Raw genomic sequence first — 18,284 nt, 5'->3', positions numbered from 1 at the left:
GCCAGAGAGCAATGTTGAATACACGTTATAACAGAAGTCATACTTTGCCCTAATTATGCCTCCTTTCCAAAATCTGAAACTATTATTTGGAGCTGCCCTCCACCTGAATTATATATTTTACAATTTTACATTGTTTACCTTTTTTTATGAATGTTTAAGCTGTGGTGATTCATGGTGCACACATACAAACAAAATGCGCACCATGCCTTTTATAATAAAGAGAGCATCAATATAATATCTGTTCATGGCACTGAAGCCTTTTGATAATTTTTATTTCTGAGTTTTTGTTTCATTTCAGCCATCTGTCTGCAAATTTCTGGACGCAGTTATGTTAGACTTGGCATCTTTTGGCGTGTTTACCCCAAGATTTTGCTTTCTGCCCTCCCGGTTTTGACTCTGTTTTTTGCTGGTATAACGTTTCTACGCGCTATTCGCACCGCTAATCAGTGGTAAAGCGCGGGTGCTCCTGTGGTAAATTGTGTTATGATTGGATATGTGACTTACTTGTCAGTCCTCAGTAAAGGGTACTGCGGGTGCCGGGGCTTGTGAGTCAACCGCTACTTGTGGGCCTGCAGCACGGATTGTGCCAACCACGTATGTAGCCCGAAAAAGGTATAAGTGAATGAAGTTTGGTATGCCTGAACTCCATGTCTAAAGATGCAGCCTTTAGCGAGGGTGCCCTTTTCATTCTGAGTTCATAGAGGCCACTTTTAGAAAGTAGGTATTATTTTGCTCGGTCATTCTGTAAGCCTCTGCTGGAATGTGGAATGCCTGTCTGGTTTGTGGACGACAGATGGCTGGGAAGCAGGGTGGCTTCCAATAGCCTAGGTAGGTCAGGAAAGGCCTAAACAGACCTGAGTTATGATGGGGGGAAGAGGGGGGAGATTTCCTTGCACCTCAAAGGGCCTGGTCTGCCTCTGACAAACCTATCTCCACCTCCTGCCAGGAATTCATGCCAGAGAAGGCCCAACTGGTTCTGGCCAGACACTGACACCCTCTGCCTGGAAGATCAAAGGATTTTTGTGTACAAATACTGGGTCCCAGACCCCTGAACTTTAGAACTCATCTGGGTCAGACCCGGAGAAGCTGCTAAAAGAAACGACCACTTTGCTGCGTGCTTTGCTGGGCTGCTTCCGTCTTGGGCAGTGAAAGGCCTGGACTGGACCTTTTTGCAACCAAATTGGTGAGACTCTCCAAGGGCTTGAGGTAGAGCTTGCCCCCTGTTCATGAAGTCTCAGGAACAGCAAAGACTTCAGGTTCTTCGACCCCCAGCAGTGGGGACTGTGTGTTTTGTGCTGCAACCCGAAGAACGCCACTCGACGACATCTACGACGACCCTGCCGAGCCAGAGTTCTGAAGGCACCGCAGAGGGCACCGCTGCAACGCCACACCACGACCCTGGTCTCACCGACGACGCCTGCTGACGCCATCACCAAGCCGCTGCTAGCACCGCGACCTATGGACACCACATTCTGCACTGCCTTGCTTCTCGATGAAGCTTTGGCACCGCAGAGGGCCATTCAAAAATATGTTGATTAAGAAGAGTTCCTTCTGTGGATAGCCCCGTCCGGGCTTCCACTGCGTCGTGAGCACACAAATCCAAAAAACAGTTCTGGCTGACCGCGGGGTCGCAGGCCAACTAAGGGCACAATCATGTCACTCTACTTTTAAAAGCGTTACACTGGTTGCCTCTTTTTGTGCGTTCCCACTTTAAACTTGGTTGCCTGGTCTTTAAAGCTCTAGCCGGCACAGCTCGAGCCTTCATCGCTGCTAAACTCAAGGCGTACTTCCTCATTTGTGACCTCCGGTGTTTCTCCAAACATCTCTTATGCATCCCCAGTTGCAGAAGGAAGAAACATGGTGGCATGAGTTTTTCTTTTTTGACCCATTCTTTTTGGAACTCTTTACCCCTCACTATTAGGACTTCTGCTTCTTATATGGATTTTCGCAGGGAACTGAAGACCTGGCTCTTCTTGCAAGCATTTGCTGAGTAGTCCGCCTCTCTGCCTCCCCTTACGTCTTTCCTAGTGCCAAGAAATCATTGGGTCTAGAAGCACTCTATAAAACCCTTAACTTTAACAGCCGCCACCCCACACCGTGACCCTGGTCTCCCCGATGACGCCTGCTGACGCCATCACCGAGCTGCTGCTCGCACCGCGACCTGTGGGTTCGCACTCTGCACCGCCTCGCTACATGACGACGGCATGGCCTTCCTTACGCCATCACTTTCCGCCGAACTCAACGCCGCTGTTTGCACCGTGGTTCGAGGGCACCGCTCGTAAGTTACCTGACACCACGCCCTCATCCCACACTCCAGCCTTGGCCCACCAACACTGGTGTCATCGACTCTAGTTCGTCCACCAATGACAGCGCTTTAACAACGACAACACCGCTGCTTGCACCATGACCTGCTAGCACCTTGATGAGCACCGCCTCTGTCTCGCAAGGCGACCCTGGTCTCACCGACGACACCATCTGACGCCGCCACTGAGCCGCTGCTCTCCCCGCCACCTGGTGGCACCGCACGCCGCACCGCTGTGCTTCACACCGCAACACCCGAAGCCTGTTGGCGCCAGCGCTCCGGATCCCATCAACAAGGAACTCGACCTGCAACGCGAGTGACTTCAAGGGCCCCATCGCCCTGCATCTCTGAAAGGTACTGTTTGTGGGTCTTCCCGACATCGTAGTTGGCCTGCCACGCCGCGTCAGCCAGAACTGTTTTTGGATTTGTGTGCTCACGACGCCGTGGAAGCCCGGACGGGGATATCCACAGGAGGAACTCTTCTTAATCAACGTATTTTTGAACTGTGAACTTTTAAGTATAGTACTGTGGATTTTCGTTGTTTTTGGTCTTGTTTTAATTATATAAAAATAATGGATATTTTTCTAAACTGGTGTGGTGTCCTTTTGTGGTGCGTACACTGTCTCACTGTTGGTTATGAGCAAATGCTTTACACACTGCCTGTAAGATAAGCCTGGCAGCTTGTGCCAAGCTACCAAGGGGGTGTCTAGAGTGGTGGTTTTTGCCTGGCTTTGGCCCGCGCCCTAGCCTACCAAAAATTCAATTTCTAACAAGTTACTAAATTAACTTCATAGTGAAAGTGAAGAATTTCTTTTTATCAGTGTTTAGCACATCTTTAAACCTTAACATCTAGCTAATTATGTGCATTTGTGCGCAATGAAAGTCCGCCTTTCTTTGTTATTATGTTTCATCATTTTTAAACTTGGTAACACAATCTACACAAATACACTCCACATCTTGCCACATAATTCCAATCAGAATAATTTCACTTAACGCCACACACTGCCACATCACGCAATTCAACTGTACCCATTTCCATTCCATACCACATAATTCAACTCAACAACACAATTCCAATCCAACCAACATAGTTCCACTCCACACCACATGAATACACTCCACTCCTAACCAAAACACATAGGAAAAAGACATCCCTGAAATTAGAGCTCAGGCGCTCGGAGCGTCATTGGCGACGCAACTACTGCCCTACCCTCCGCCTCAAATATAAAGCCCTCCTCAATAACTATAAAAAAGCCATCTTAGCGGCCAAATCTAACTACTTTACTGAGCGAGTGGCCCTTTCGGCCAACAAATCTCATGAGATTTTCTCACTAGTGCACAGTCTTGCCACCTCTGACCGCGCTTGTCTTTCCCCTGCCCCCTCTCAATCTCTCTGCCACTCTTTGAATGACTACTTTATTAATAAAATCATCACCATTAAGGCCAATATTCCTATTGTGCCCCGGCCTGATTCGCCTGATCATTCTCATCTGCCTCCCTCTGTTCTGGATCACTTTGAATCAATTTCACCTGAGCTCTTCCTTGACCTGCTTGTCAAGGTTAAGTCTGGCTCCCCTGCGGACTGTGCTCCTGCACGGATCCTCAGAACCCTCTACACCAGCTGTTCCGTCCCCCCTCTTACCTTTCTCAATTCTTCCTTGGCTTTGGGTTGTGTTCCCTCTTCCTTTAAATCTGCTATTGTTTTTCCTATCTTGAAGAAAGCTGGCCTGGACCCCTCTCTTCCATCTAATTTTAGGCCGATCTCCCTTCTTCCCTATCTAGGGAAGATTCTCGAAAGCTATGTGACATCCTGCCTCTCCGCCTACATTGAGGAAAACCATCTCCTGGCCTCCCATCAGGCGGGCTTTCGACCCGGCCACTCCACTGAGGGTGTGGTCCTCGCGGTCCTAGATGAACTCAAGGGGAAGGCCGACAGCAACCTCCCCCAGGCCTTGGTCCTTTTGGATTTGTCCGCTGCGTTTGACACGGTCGATCATGCCATCCTTCTCGACCGTGTCAGCGCTGCGGGCATCCAGGGCACGGCCCTCTCCTGGATCGCGTCCTTTCTTCAGGGCAAATCACAGGCAGTTCATCTCTCTGACTTTTCTGCTCCCCCCCTTCCGATCACCTGTGGGGTCCCTCAAGGTTCTTCTCTTTCCCCCCTTCTTTTCAACCTTTATATCCGCCCTCTTGTTTCCTCCCTTCTTGAGCTGGGGGTCTCGGTGTACAATTACGCAGATGACCTCCAGCTCGTCTTTGATCTCTCATCCCCAGCTGACTCTCTCCCTAAGTTTTGCTCCACTCTTGTTTTCATTTCCCAGTGGATGAGCTTCAATCATTTGAAGCTCAATCCCGACAAGACAGAGCTCGTCCTTACTGGTGGCTCGTCTAATCCTTGGTCCTCTGCTCACTGGCCCCTTTCTTTTGGCCCCCCTCCCTCCCCAGTTCCCTCTGTTCGGACTTTGGGCATCAAGATCAGCAATGACCTATCCTGCATGCCCAAATTAGTTCCGTTGTGTCTTCTTGTTTTTCTTCCCTCCGTCTTATTCGTAAGATCTCCCGGTTCTTTTCTGTCGACGCCCTTAAAACCATCATCACTGCCCTGATTACATCCCGCCTGGACTATGGAAACGGCTTGTACGTAGGCATTCCTGTCTACGAAACTCGCCGTCTCCAAGCCATCCAAAACCAGGCGGCCCGCCTTATCCTTCGTCTTCCCAAATCCTCCCACATCTCTCCGGCCCTTCAAACCCTTCATTGGCTCCCTGTTCATTTCAGGTCTCAGTTTAAACTTGCCTGTTTGGCCTTTCGGGCCCACTCTCGCTCTGCCCCGCTTTTCATTAACTCTTTAATCTCTTCCCATGCCCCCAGCCGCTCTCTCCGCTCCTCCTCTCTTTCCCTTCTTCACGTCCCACGCTTTCGCAAATCCCGCACCGGGGGCACCCGTTTCTCTGTGCGGGCTCCCCAGATTTGGAACAATCTCCCTCTCTCTATTCGTTCTATCCCTATTTTTTCCCACTTTCGTAAAGCCCTCAAAACTTTTCTTTTTCTTCAGGCTTTCCCCGGCTAATCTCCTTGGGATCCTCTGCTGATACTGATGTGCCCCTTAGCGCCAGGAAGCCGCTTGGCCGCAGTGCGCTTTAGAAATTTCTTTTTCATTTCATTTCATTTCATTTCATTGTAATTTACAACGCCAATAGCTGAAACTCTTACAAATGCGAGACCTATTGCATTGCAAATGCTTGTACAAATAAATAACTAAAGTCAAAGGACTGCAAATGGGTTCGCGCATTCCGTTTGTAAAGTTTGACTTGCATTTTATACACAAATAACAGCACATGTTGACTATCCAGGGCAGCGTGGGCGCCGCGTTAAAGCGGCTTCTAAAGTAGAATATGGTTAACACAATCAGTTTTGCTGATTAATACATTGCATTTATGTTCACTTCTTAAAGAGTTTATTTACATGCTGCAGGAAATTCCTAATCCACTACCTACTAGTCTTTTTCGCATGTACTTTGTGCCTTTATATTACGGGAACTAACTCCTATTTTTACTTGAGAATCTCTTTATTCTCTCAGTCCTAGAAAGGTGCTCTCGCTCACGGGTTATTCTCGTAGTATGCAAAGTTTTTTTTCTTCAGCCTCCTTTAGTGGTGGCGCTTATACTCTCGTCATTACGGCCCGTGAAGTCACGTGCTGCGCTCCTCCAGTTCCTGGATCTTGGATTCTCGTGGTTTCTCGAGCCCCGAGGCCGGTGTCCGGACGCCTTCGACCCCGTGGTGGAGATGCTGCCGCTTCAGAGCCTGCTCCGGGCCGGGCGCCGGTTGTCCTGTGGTGTGAGGGTAAGGGCTCCAAGCGCCTTGTATGTGAGAGCGCGCCATGGCGCTATAATGGGTGTTATTGGGGAAAGAACCTTGTGTATGCGACGCTTAAACTTTCTGTTACAATTGAGCTGGCAGTTGAACAGGGAAGTGCCCGTGCAAGATGCGCCTGGTACATTACAGCTGGGGCTGCAGTGTCACCGTCTCAAATCATGTGCACAATTTGAAATAGAGTTGGTTAAGGGAGTCAGCATAATAACAGGGAAAGTCGAGCCCAGCGCCTGGCGCGGCTGCAAGAGCCCGAGCACAAGCCGAGCCTGGCATTTCTTTGCTGTGTTAATCGTGCAACAAACGGCACGTAACATATGATAATATTGTAATAAGTCTCTGCAAAATAGAGAAAAAACGCATTTCTGTAGCGTGCGGCAGCCTTGACGTTAATAAGACACTTCTCAGGCTTATTGAGGGAATGAAGAAAAGGGGCAGGTGAAACAAAATATTTTCATAAGATCACACAGTTTGGAGGAGGGCAAGTTTTCTAGTTTCACTTTGTAAAAATCATGCACTACATGGGTGTCTTATTTGTCTCCTTTTTTCCAGGATGTTAAACCTTTGTTTTCAACTAAGTGCACAAGGTTAGCGCGAGAGTACCATACAGAAGCCACACGAAAGCTCGGCTCGTTTTGGGCTCGAGGTTCCAAGAGGACCTCGAGCTGGCGCAGAGTCAGACATCTGGCTCGATCCTGGTTCGAGCTTTAAATGCCTCACCTCTCTAGTCTCGGCTTCCGCCAGGTGTATTATCTGTGACGGGATTTTTGAGCTCCTGCGTACAATGTTGAAGAAAAACCACAAGTCCCAGAATGCAGCCTGCTCTGGAGTGCTAACTGAAATATCCACTACTGGCTAACAATGTAACAAATGGCTGGCGGCCATATGGCAGCTATGTGGGATACAGGAGGGGGAGAGATGCGTTAGGGCTTTAAACATTATCAGATGTACCGGGTCGATAACACAGCTGCCTTTTGGCCATTTAAAAGAAAAAAATGTTTGCATTCTGGAACTTGTAGTCCTCAGTGCCTATTAAGGCAAAAAAAAGACTACAATTGCCAGAATGAAAAACAATCCTGGCATGAAAAAGTAATTTAAGCTTGGACTTGAACATCTTTAGACCTCTCTGGTATAGAAGAAGAGTGTATCATACCTTTTCGGGAAAATATTGAAAATATGTTGGGATTGTAAGTAAAAGAGAGGCTTGACAGAAAGTGATGGGAGTAGGGAGGGGTCAATAATCCCTCCGCTTGTGCTGCTATATTTATTTGTAGATTTTATAGCAAAGCTACCTTATTTATTATTGACAAGGCAACTAACTCCGCTAAGACCACTAGATGTGACCAAATGCTGGATCTGGACATTATTTTAACTGCAGGATATTTTTTTCTCAAACTTTGAAACAAGTGCTTGTCGTGTGAAGGGCCCGCTGCAGTATGTTTAACCGGGCCCCATACATCTTCAATGCCTGGGATAAGCCTAGCGCATAGAAGTGAGGGAACTCTTTGTATTGGGGCAAGGGTGTGGTAGAGTGTTACTGGTACGCAGAAAGGTTATGGTATTTTTGTTCCCCGTTACAATATTCTTTGTCCCCATTTATCGTACATTTATCCATCTACTACGAGAAAATCGTGACTGAGTCACCGAGAGAGGGGCCCTATTGGAAAAAAATAATATGTGAAGCATGTTAGCTGAACCCACGTTTTAAAAAAAATTATTTTGTATTTCCATGCTTGTTTTTTTTATCAAAGCGCTGTATACATGTTGAAAGAAGTACAAAAGTAAGTGATTCAAAGAAGGTATTTTTCTTTCTTCCCATGAGCACTCCGAAGTGGTGAAAGGGACTTGTATCACCTTAAGTAGTTCCATCAGAGATCTTAGTAAATGTCTGACCAACAACAGCACATTTTTAGCTCTCGCCTAGCGATGCAGCGCATGCGCTGTCGCTTGCGACATCTATTGTTCTCCATTTTGCTTTCGAAAGGGGACAGGAGATGTGCACGCTTAGGGACAGGACATGTGCATGCACCATTTCAACACAGCACGCGCATGGCGTGCTCACTTTCCCTCCCTCCCCCACACACACAGACACAGAATGAGGCGCGCGCACCTTCGCTCTGACCTCCGCTGTCACTTCACAGGTGTGTGCTAATAAATGAAGCAGGTGAAGGCTCGCTGGTGGTAATCGGTTGCTGTGTAGAGACCCCCCTCGCTCTGGAGGGCTTCTCGCAATCACAGACATGTCACTGGAAATCCTGCGTCAACTTCTGAGCGGGATATGAGGTGCATGGAAATGAGGTATAGGACCCGCCATCTGGTGGAGCACAAACCTGTGACTTTCCGTTTACACACATATCTCTACAATGCAGGCATAATTCTACTGAGCTATCTTCCCAGCCGGTAGCTGCACTCGGTACCCAAGTCCTTTTGTTAGGCACGGGGAGAGATTGATATGTCCAGAATCACAGGTTAATGAACGGACTCCTAGCTCGACCCTGGGTTCCCAGCTCATGGTCGGCAGCTCACCTCCTGCAATTCAACCCAAATATGTCCTGGCTGGTCCGCCTGGAGCGACAGGTGGAGTGCCCCCGGCCATCAACACACAATGGCCCGGATATGAAAGGGCCCAAGCGGCCTCTCCTGCTTTGCCCAGTGTTTGCTGCTGCCCAGGCCGCTAACGTGCTGCTAAGTGCAGGAAAGGGGCCTGCATAACCTTCATGTGGGGGCGGGGATGAGCTGGGAGGCAGGGACCAGGCAGGGTATCCCCTGAATGGAGGCCCAGCCTTTCATCCAATTTACAAACCCGGCTGCTGGTATAAACATTCAATAAACAAAGATGTCACAATGCACTGCATACCTAGCAACTTTAAAAACAAGCATTTGCAATGCAATAGGTCTTGCATTAGGAAAGTTTGAGCTATTGGTATTGTAAATAACAGATTTTTATTTGTTAGTTTTGAAAATAGCTAAATTAATAGCTTTGTCATTTACAATGCCAATAGTTTTAACTTTCGCAAATGTGACCCCTATAGCATTTGTAATGCAATATGTGTTGTATTGACGTGACTTGGATGTATTGATATTACAAATAACAATGGCTTTTATTTTTTAAAATAATTAATACTTAAATTAAAGCTATTGTAATTTATAATGGCAATAGCTTAAACTTTTGTAAATAACTTTTGTGAAGATAATGTTCAGTGTATTTTATTGTGACCAAAATCCAAGAACAGAAGTGAAATATTAACATCTTTTCGTGACATTTGTAATAAAGCTTGAAAGATTGAGAGAACGTATTTGAACCAGTTGTTGAATGGTTGCACAGATTGATGCTGTGGTAGAGCTGAGTGATATTGTGGCGACGAGTGATGCTGTGATGTTCAGTGATGCTGTGGCAGCGCATAGTGATGTTCTGGTGCCCCTGAGTGATGCTGTGGTGGTGCTGAGTGATGTTGTGGTGATGTGATAGATAGAGTGAGTGTGATAGATATAGGGAGGGCGGTAGAGGGAGGGCGGTAGGGAGGGCGGTAGAGGGAGGGGCGATAGAGTGAGGGGCGATAGAGTGAGGGGCGATCGATAGAGTGAGGGGCGATCGATAGAGTGAGGGGCGATCGATAGAGTGAGGGGCGATCGATAGAGTGAGGGGCGATCGATAGAGTGAGGGGCGATCGATAGAGTGAGGGGCGATCGATAGAGTGAGGGGCGATCGATAGAGTGAGGGGCGATAGATGGATAGATAGAGGGAGGACGATAGAGTGAGGAAGGCCATAGGATAGATAGAGCGAGGGGCGATAGATGGATAGATAGAGGGAGGGTGATAGAGCGAGGGGCGATAGATGGATAGATAGAGGGAGGGTGATAGAGTGAGGAAGGCCATAGATGGATAGATAGAGGGAGGACGATAGAGTGAGGGAGGGCGATAGATGGATAGATAGAGGGAGGGGCGATAGATGGATAGATAGAGGGAGGACGATAGTGAGGGAGGGCGATAGATGGATAGATAGAGGGTGGGCGATAGATAGAGTGAGGGAGGGCGATAGATAGAGTGAGGGGCGATAGAGTGAGGGGCGATAGAGTGAGGGGCGATAGAGTGAGGGGCGATAGAGTGAGGGGCGATAGAGTGAGGGGCGATAGATAGAGAGAGTGAGGGGCGATAGATAGAGGGAGTGAGGGGCGATAGATAGAGGGAGTGAGGGGCAATAGATAGAGAGAGTGAGGGGCGATAGATAGAGAGAGTGAGGGGCGATAGAGTGAGGGGCGATAGAGTGAGGGGCGATAGAGTGAGGGGCGATAGAGTGAGGGGCGATAGAGTGAGGGGCGATAGAGTGAGGGGCGATAGAGTGAGGGGCGATAGAGTGAGGGGCGATAGATAGAGTGAGGGAGGGCGTAGATAGAGTGAGGGAGGCTGATAGAGTGAGGGAGGGCAATAGATAGAGGGAGTGAGGGGCGATAGATAGATAGAGTGAGTAAGGGCGATAGAGTGAGGGAGGGGCGATAGAGTGAGGGAGGGGCGATAGAGTGAGGGAGGGGCGATAGAGTGAGGGAGGGGCGATAGAGTGAGTGAGGGGCGATAGAGTGAGTGAGGGGCGATAGAGTGAGTGAGGGGCGATAGAGTGAGTGAGGGGCGATAGAGTGAGTGAGGGGCGATAGAGTGAGTGAGGGGCGATAGAGTGAGTGAGGGGCGATAGAGTGAGTGAGGGGCGATAGAGTGAGTGAGGGGCGATAGATAGAGAGAGGGAGGGGCGATAGAGTGAGGGGCGATAGAGTGAGGGAGTGAGGGGCGATAGATAGAGGGAGTGAGGGGCGATAGATAGAGGGAGTGAGGGGCGATAGATAGAGAGAGTGAGGGGCGATAGATAGAGAGAGTGAGGGGCGATAGATAGAGTGAGGGAGGGCGTAGATAGAGTGAGGGAGGCTGATAGAGTGAGGGAGGGCAATAGATAGAGGGAGTGAGGGGCGATAGATAGAGTGAGTAAGGGCGATAGAGTGAGGGAGGGGCGATAGAGTGAGGGAGGGGCGATAGAGTGAGGGAGGGGCGATAGAGTGAGGGAGGGCAATAGATAGAGGGAGTGAGGGGCGATAGATAGAGAGAGGGAGGGGCGATAGAGTGAGGGGCGATAGAGTGAGGGGCGATAGAGTGAGGGAGTGAGGGGCGATAGATAGAGGGAGTGAGGGGCGATAGATAGAGGGAGTGAGGGGCGATAGATAGAGGGAGTGAGGGGCGATAGATAGAGAGAGTGAGGGGCGATAGATAGAGAGAGTGAGGGGCGATAGATAGAGTGAGGGAGGGCAATAGATAGAGTGAGTGAGGGGCGATAGAGTGAGGGAGGGGCGATAGAGTGAGGGAGGGGCGATAGAGTGAGGGAGGGCAATAGATAGAGGGGGTGAGGGGCGATAGCGTGAGGGGGGGATAGATAGAGTGAGGGAGGGCAATAGATAGAGGGAGTGAGGGGCGATAGCGTGAGGGGGGATAGATAGAGTGAGGGAGGGCAATAGATAGAGGGAGTGAGGGGCGATAGCGTGAGGGGCGATAGATAGAGTGAGGGGCGATAGATAGATGGAGTGAGGGGCGATAGATAGATGGAGTGAGGGGCGATAGATAGATGGAGTGAGGTGGCCTGGTGGTGGACGTGGTGGTGGTGGATGTGGTGGTGGTGAACATGGTGGTGGTGGACTTTTTGGTGGTGGTGGACGTGGTGGTGGTGGTGGTGGTAGTGGTAAATGATTAAATAAATAGGAAATGTACACATAGAATGTTGCAAACTGAATTCCTGTACATTTTTTTAAGTGCCTGGATCTGTGTTTTACAATGTACTTTTTGCAACGAGATTTTCATAAATTACTAGAGCGCATAAAAACCCAATTTTCCCCATCCTAAACCTATTTCTTCAAGTACAAAAGTTCAACCATAAAACAAAAACCTAAGTTGCGTTCTGTTCTTTGACATCTAACCATATCGTGCCTTCCAAAATGATTCTGCTAGCAGGATGGCTGTGTGTTGAATGAAATGCTCACTGCTGAGCAGTGGAGCCATCCCTAAACATAATTTTGATTCTTGACTGCGAGCCTGTGAAAAGGGAGGTAAAGAGGGGAGCATGGGGAGAGAAAGATATCAGAGGAGAGAATATGAGAGGAGAGTTCATGAGACCTGGACCGAAAAGGATTATAGAGAGTTTGAGCTATTGGCATTGCTAAATATTGCAACACCAATTGCAACAAAAGTCTATAAATTGTAGGCCCAAAAATTGTGTATTTATTTTTGTAGCAATGGTGTCATGCTGCGCTTTAGATGAATATGTTAAAAGTAAAGTGCGCCATACTGCGATTGCTACAATAGTTAATTGCGGATGCGTTATCAATTGATGTGTGCACTGATGGCTGGTGGTGTGTGTGCTTGAAGAAATTGTGCACTGATGGCTAGTGGTATATGTGCCTGGTGCAAGTGTGCACTGCCGGCTGATGGTGGTGTGTGCTTGGTGAAAGCGTGCAATGACGGCTGGTGGTGTGCGCCTGGTGAAAGCGTGCACTGATGGCTGGTGGTGTGTATGTGCCTGGTGAAAGCGTGCACTGACGGCTGGTGGTGTGTGTGTGTGCCTGGTGAAAGCGTGCACTGATGGCTGGTGGTGTGTGTGTGTGTGCCTGGTGAAAGCGTGCACTGATGGCTGGTGGTGTGTGTGTGTGTGCCTGGTGAAAGCGTGCACTGATGGCTGGTGGTGTGTGTGTGTGTGCCTGGTGAAAGCGTGCACTGATGGCTGGTGGTGTGTGTGTGCCTGGTGAAAGCGTGCACTGATGGCTGGTGGTGTGTGTGTGCCTGGTGAAAGCGTGCACTGATGGCTGGTGGTGTGTGTGTGTGCCTGGTGAAAGCGTGCACTGACGGCTGGTGGTGTGTGTGTGCCTGGTGAAAGCGTGCACTGATGGCTGGCGGTGTGTGTGTGTGCGCCTAGTGAAAGCGCGCACTGACGGCTGGTGGTGTTTGTGCCCGGTGAAAGCATGCACTTACGGCTGGTGGTGTTTGTGCCCAGTGAAAGCATGCACTGACGACTGATGGTCTCTGTGCCTGGTAAAAGTGTGCACTGACGGTGTGGTTGTGTGTCCCTGGTGAAAGTGTGCACTGACGGCTGGTGGTGTTTGTGCCTGGTGAAAGCGTGCACTGACGACTGATGGTGTCTATGCCTGGTGAAAGCATGCACTGACGGCTAGTGGTGTGTGTGCCTGGTGAAAGCGTGCACTGACGTCTGGTGGTGTGTGTCTGGGGATGCGTATACTGACGGCTGGTGTTGTTCGTGCCCGGTGAAAGTGTGCACTGATGGCTGGTGGGGTTTGTGCCCGTTGAAAGCGTGCACTGACAACTGATGTGTGTAATTTATAAACAATTCACAGTGACATGATTATGGGCGAAAGGGTACAGCATACTAGGAGCAGGCTGTTTTGAATCTTTTAGGTGTATGTGTGTGTGTTAGTGTAATGTATATCCATATACCTTTACCATCAACGAGTCAAGCTGTTGCTTACGTGGATAAGGTTTGCAGTTTGCATTCAGTAAGTGTAATAACGTAGTATATTCTTTTTCTTGTAATAGCATCCGAAAACAAAGATGTTTCTGTGACATCGAAGAGGTAATACGTGACCCAAGGGAGGCCTTCTATTCATATGTAGCTTTTGGGACTGCATTTATTGTTAATTGTGGCGCATGGTTAATTAAAACACTTTTGGAGTGGCTTATTTAGGCCACGTTCAAATAATCAATTTCATATTTCTAACCTCGCATATGAGTATAAATAACACTCTATTCTTGATTGTTAAACAGGTTAATGTGCAAATATTACGATTGGTAATAGTTTTGTATTTATGACCGCATTCTTCAGAGCTTGGCACAATTGTCCTTGGGTATAAGGCTGGCGGTATTCCATCACATGCCTCTTTGCACACTTATGGACTTTAATTAATATTACAGAGTCAAACTGTCACCCAGGGTCTATCACTTTTCTGTGGGTGAGTGCACCAGGCACAGTCTGGCTAGTCAGAGAACTGCAACATGTTTTTTGAAATGTGCATTAAGATCTCTGCCCCACAGACGTTTGCTGTACGTTTAATTGACGTTTTTCACACGCATACCAAACATTAAGCAAATATAGCCTGTTGCATAGCATACTACGTCCTTGCATTTCATTTGGTAAACAGCCTTTCTCGTTAATAAATCATCCATTTGCCATAGGTTTTTTTGCACTCATTTTTGCGCTACTGACTTTCGTTGGCTGTGGACAGATTGCTTTCTCTGGCTTTTTGCATGAATTGTTACTACCAGAATTTGACTGGTGTTTACAGAAAACACAACAAGAATAATAACATCAAAAATAGGCATTAAAAATGTTGCGGGTTTTTCACAAATATGTACATCTGCGCATAACCACGTGGGGAAAGAGCGTTATTTGCTCTTGCAATGTACACTGGAGTCTAAATACCCCAACAGTGTTTGGTGAACACTTGACATCAGTCTGCTAAGGAAAAGATTATAAAATGTAAGCAATGCAAAGACGCCGATAAAACAGTAGAAAATGGAGCGCTCAGGAGCTTTCTGTTTTTGTGATGGGCGCAGAGTGAAATGTCTTCGAGGCTTACATTTAAAGATTCCACTTAGCATCAGTCACTTCATGTGCTGTATTGCTTTTCCAACCACATTCAGTGGAAGTATAAATCAAGCTGGGCTTAGTGGTCTCAAAACCTGGTACTTGAGAATAAAAGCACGTGGGGAAAAAGCGTTATTTGCTCTTGCAATGTACACTGCAGTCTAGCCCCAATAGTGTTTGATGAACACGTGACATCAGTCTGTTAAGCAAAAAAGTCCTTTGCTCTGCTGTGTCAGTGAGCTGGCGTGGCTGTGGGGGGCGGGGGGGGACAGGGGAGCGGACTCCTTTGAAGTCTGATGCGGGGAGCGGCTTCCTTTGAAGTCTGATGCTGAGGCTCTGTGCTCTGTGCACGCGCCCGGATCACATGAACTGTACCCAATCCGCAGCAGCTTGGGTAGACTTTTCAGAGTCTTACTATAATCTCGACAAACATGCATTGCTAAAGCAATGCTGTAGGTCGAGACCTAATGACAACAAGGGATAATGGCAATATGCAGCACGGCGGAGGCACCGGCAAGGGATAATGGCAATATGCAGCACGGCGGAGGCACCGGCAACACTAAATCTGCCAGTCCGTACCAGGTGTATGAGAAACAAGAATAGGGTTGAGCGCTGACTAACAGACATTCACCCTGGCATTCTTGGGCCCCCTCATGTCTGACCAGGGGCATTCCGGTGCAGACAGAGAGCCAGGCAGTATTTAGCTGCTCGCCCCTTAGCGCATACCCGCTGTCGTGATTAGTGCAGAGAATAGGGCCCCGTCACTGTAGGCTAGGACGAAGGTACTGCTGGCTTGAGGGGCGGAGAACAGCATTTAAAACACACAGAGTTAACAACATACCCCACAATACTGAAACCATGTTATCTCTTTTTCATTTTTTTTTGTGACACTGGGTTTTAATTAACCCGCTTTGGGGAAAACGTGCTTCTCCCCCTCTGCCTATACATTGCTCTCTAGCTCTTTGCTGCTGCCCTCCACCCTATCCTCCGTGTTACTTCATCCGACCCACACCCTCGTTCCGTTGTCCGTACCTTCTCCTCCCCCACTGCCCTGTATATTGCTTTCCATCCAGCTGAACGCTACCCCCCACCACCATATTACTTTTACAACACTCTGGCCAATCATGGTGCTCGCCCCCACCACACTGCAATTTGCAATTTGCAATGCAATAGGTTTAGCATTTTAGAAACTTTGACCTATTGGAATTGTAAATGAAATGGCCTTTTTCGGTGTGTTTCAAACACATAAATAAAAGGCATTGTCATTTACAATGCCAATAGGTTAAAATCTCACAAATGCGAGACCTTTTGCATTGTAAATGCTTGTTGAGGCTCTTAGCATCATTCTGTCCCCTTTACATTCTAGTTCTTATTCACTAAATGGAACTGAATCAGCTGTACCAGGTTCTTGCCATTAGACTCTAGGGCAGAAGTCTTCAAACCTTTTTACTCTTAGCCCCCCTAAGCAAAATGTTTTGAGGTCGGGCCCCCTCCAAAACGTTATGGCAAGGATTGGAGGAGTCGAGGGACGTGGCTGTGTGCAGGGAGCATGGCTTATGAGATGATTTCAGGAATACTTTTCCTATAGCTTATGAACCGCACTAAATATGAGACTTTTAAAATTGCAAATGCATCAAACAAAAACAGATATTATCCCAAACTACCTGCTCCCCATAATTGGGGTGTTGTGAGCCACTCACACTCTTTGACCTCAAAGCAACCACACATGCTGCACTAATGATAACCTGAGTCCTTAGTAGCAGGCTATCTCCCCTGCATCTTTTACCTCTTCTCCACCATGACTGATCATCGCCTTGGTCTTAATGCTTGAAAGGAAAATAATCTCCAATGCCCCTTTTTTAAAGATAGACACTCATAACTGTGATGCAGTGGGCCCCTCCAATCCCTGAGCCTCAGTCCTGCTGCATCTGCTTCCTTAATGATAGCCAGCAGTGGCCACTTAAACACTTGGCAGCAGTACCAGCTTCACTAATGAATGTCCCTTTAAAAAAAAATCTTATATTGTCCCCTTCTTTGGAGTATCTCTCTGAAGAAGCTGTCTCTGGCCATTTGTAAATATAAAAAAAGAGTCCCTATACAGTTCTCCCTATTCTGGGCCTCCTCTTTGACAATATCTATGAATCTCGCTCCTTCCTTTGTCTCCTAGACCATTACTGTGAGACATCAGTGATCGAGAAGATTAGGGCTCTGCATCTGAATTAAACCCTGCTGGCCTTCTTCCTGCCACCCCATGGACTCCGCTTTCACCCAAAAACTGCCCCAGAATGGTATATACTGACTTTGAGGTGCCTCTGCCTAAAAGGTGGTGGTGCAGAAAGTTAAAAAAGAAACCAGCCATTAATTGATTGAGTCACATAAAGCCAGGGCCACTGGAATGATGAGTTTCTGCAGCAGCAACGTTTTCCACATAATTATCAGTTTAATGCATTTGCTACATAATCCTTCAGACGTCATTCTAGCTCAAACGGAACAAAAGTTACTTAAAGCGTGACAGTGTTCCGGAGCAGTGGAAGGCCCTTTGCAAAGTGACTGGTAATCTTGTAGTTGCTTACTGCTGTATTTGGGTTATTTGGGTATTTAGGATCAAACCAAACCATAACACTGTACTTGGTCATGTGCAAATGCTAACTATTTGCAGAAACTCGATTTCCAAACATTATCTCATGTTTGCTATTTAGTTTAAACAGTAAAACTGCATGTCAGTGGGAAAGGTGGCCATTTCAATGAATAGTGTGCTGACTGTAAATGACAGTGCACTACTACAATTAGGCTTGTAAGGCAGCCTGAGTGGAAAACTTGTAATGTGCGCATGGCATTTTGGCCAGCCCGAGAAGGCCAGCCAAAGCATCATGCGCACTTTAGGGTGCAGCAACCAATCGATTTCAGGGTATCCAAGCCAAGCCCCGCCCCAGCCTGCCGATACTAAAAATAATATAATAACTTCAGTTACTATCATTTTATTTGTTCTTTTAGGTTTAAAGCATTTTATTAAAGCACAAAAAGGCATGGGGAAGGGGAATAGGAGGTCAAGTTTACATACAGTACAAAAGGCTGAATGGTGCATCGAGTCTAGAGGAAAGTAGGGAGGTCGGCAGCCCCGGAGGGGAACGAGGCATATGTCGTAAGGCAATAAGGCAGTGCGAAGAAACCTCCAGTAGTCCCCAACCTCCCAATCGAAGCTAAGCCTGAGTAGCGTCCTGCAACACAGTGAAAATAACACAGTCCCTCCTAGCCCCCCGCCCCCAAAGAAATTAGGTGGGGAAAATACAAAGGGAAGAAAAAGGAAGAAAACAATACCCCAACAACCCCGTCCAAAAGTCCGCGTTAGAAGCATGTACCCCCATCCCCTACACCAAACCCCCAAACCCCCGATCCCACCTCTCTCATTCTGCTGGAGCCGCCGGCGGTGTCAGCCGAAGAAGGCGTAGGTACCGCGGACATGTGAGCTCGCGGAATTCTGTGGA

At 47.9% G+C, this 18,284-nt stretch overlaps 1 protein-coding gene across 1 annotated transcript in view; it reads left to right on the top strand.

Moving 5' to 3' along the window:
* The first annotated feature begins 6,014 nt into the window (after window positions 1-6,014).
* Window positions 6,015-18,284, top strand: part of GLOD5 (glyoxalase domain containing 5) — a 34,101-nt gene continuing 21,831 nt past the window's right edge. Inside the window, exon 1 of the mRNA XM_086940075.1 lies at window positions 6,015-6,145. Coding sequence (XP_086796201.1) covers window positions 6,089-6,145 — 57 coding nt within the window. The 5' untranslated portion in view covers window positions 6,015-6,088. The remainder of the gene's footprint in view (window positions 6,146-18,284) is intronic.

This window comes from Lissotriton vulgaris, chromosome 10 (genome assembly GCF_964263255.1).
Source record: "Lissotriton vulgaris chromosome 10, aLisVul1.2, whole genome shotgun sequence".
Taxonomy (NCBI): Eukaryota; Metazoa; Chordata; class Amphibia; order Caudata; family Salamandridae; genus Lissotriton; species Lissotriton vulgaris.
Note: the sequence above shows the minus strand (reverse complement) of the source record. Positions and strands in the feature narration are given on the sequence as shown.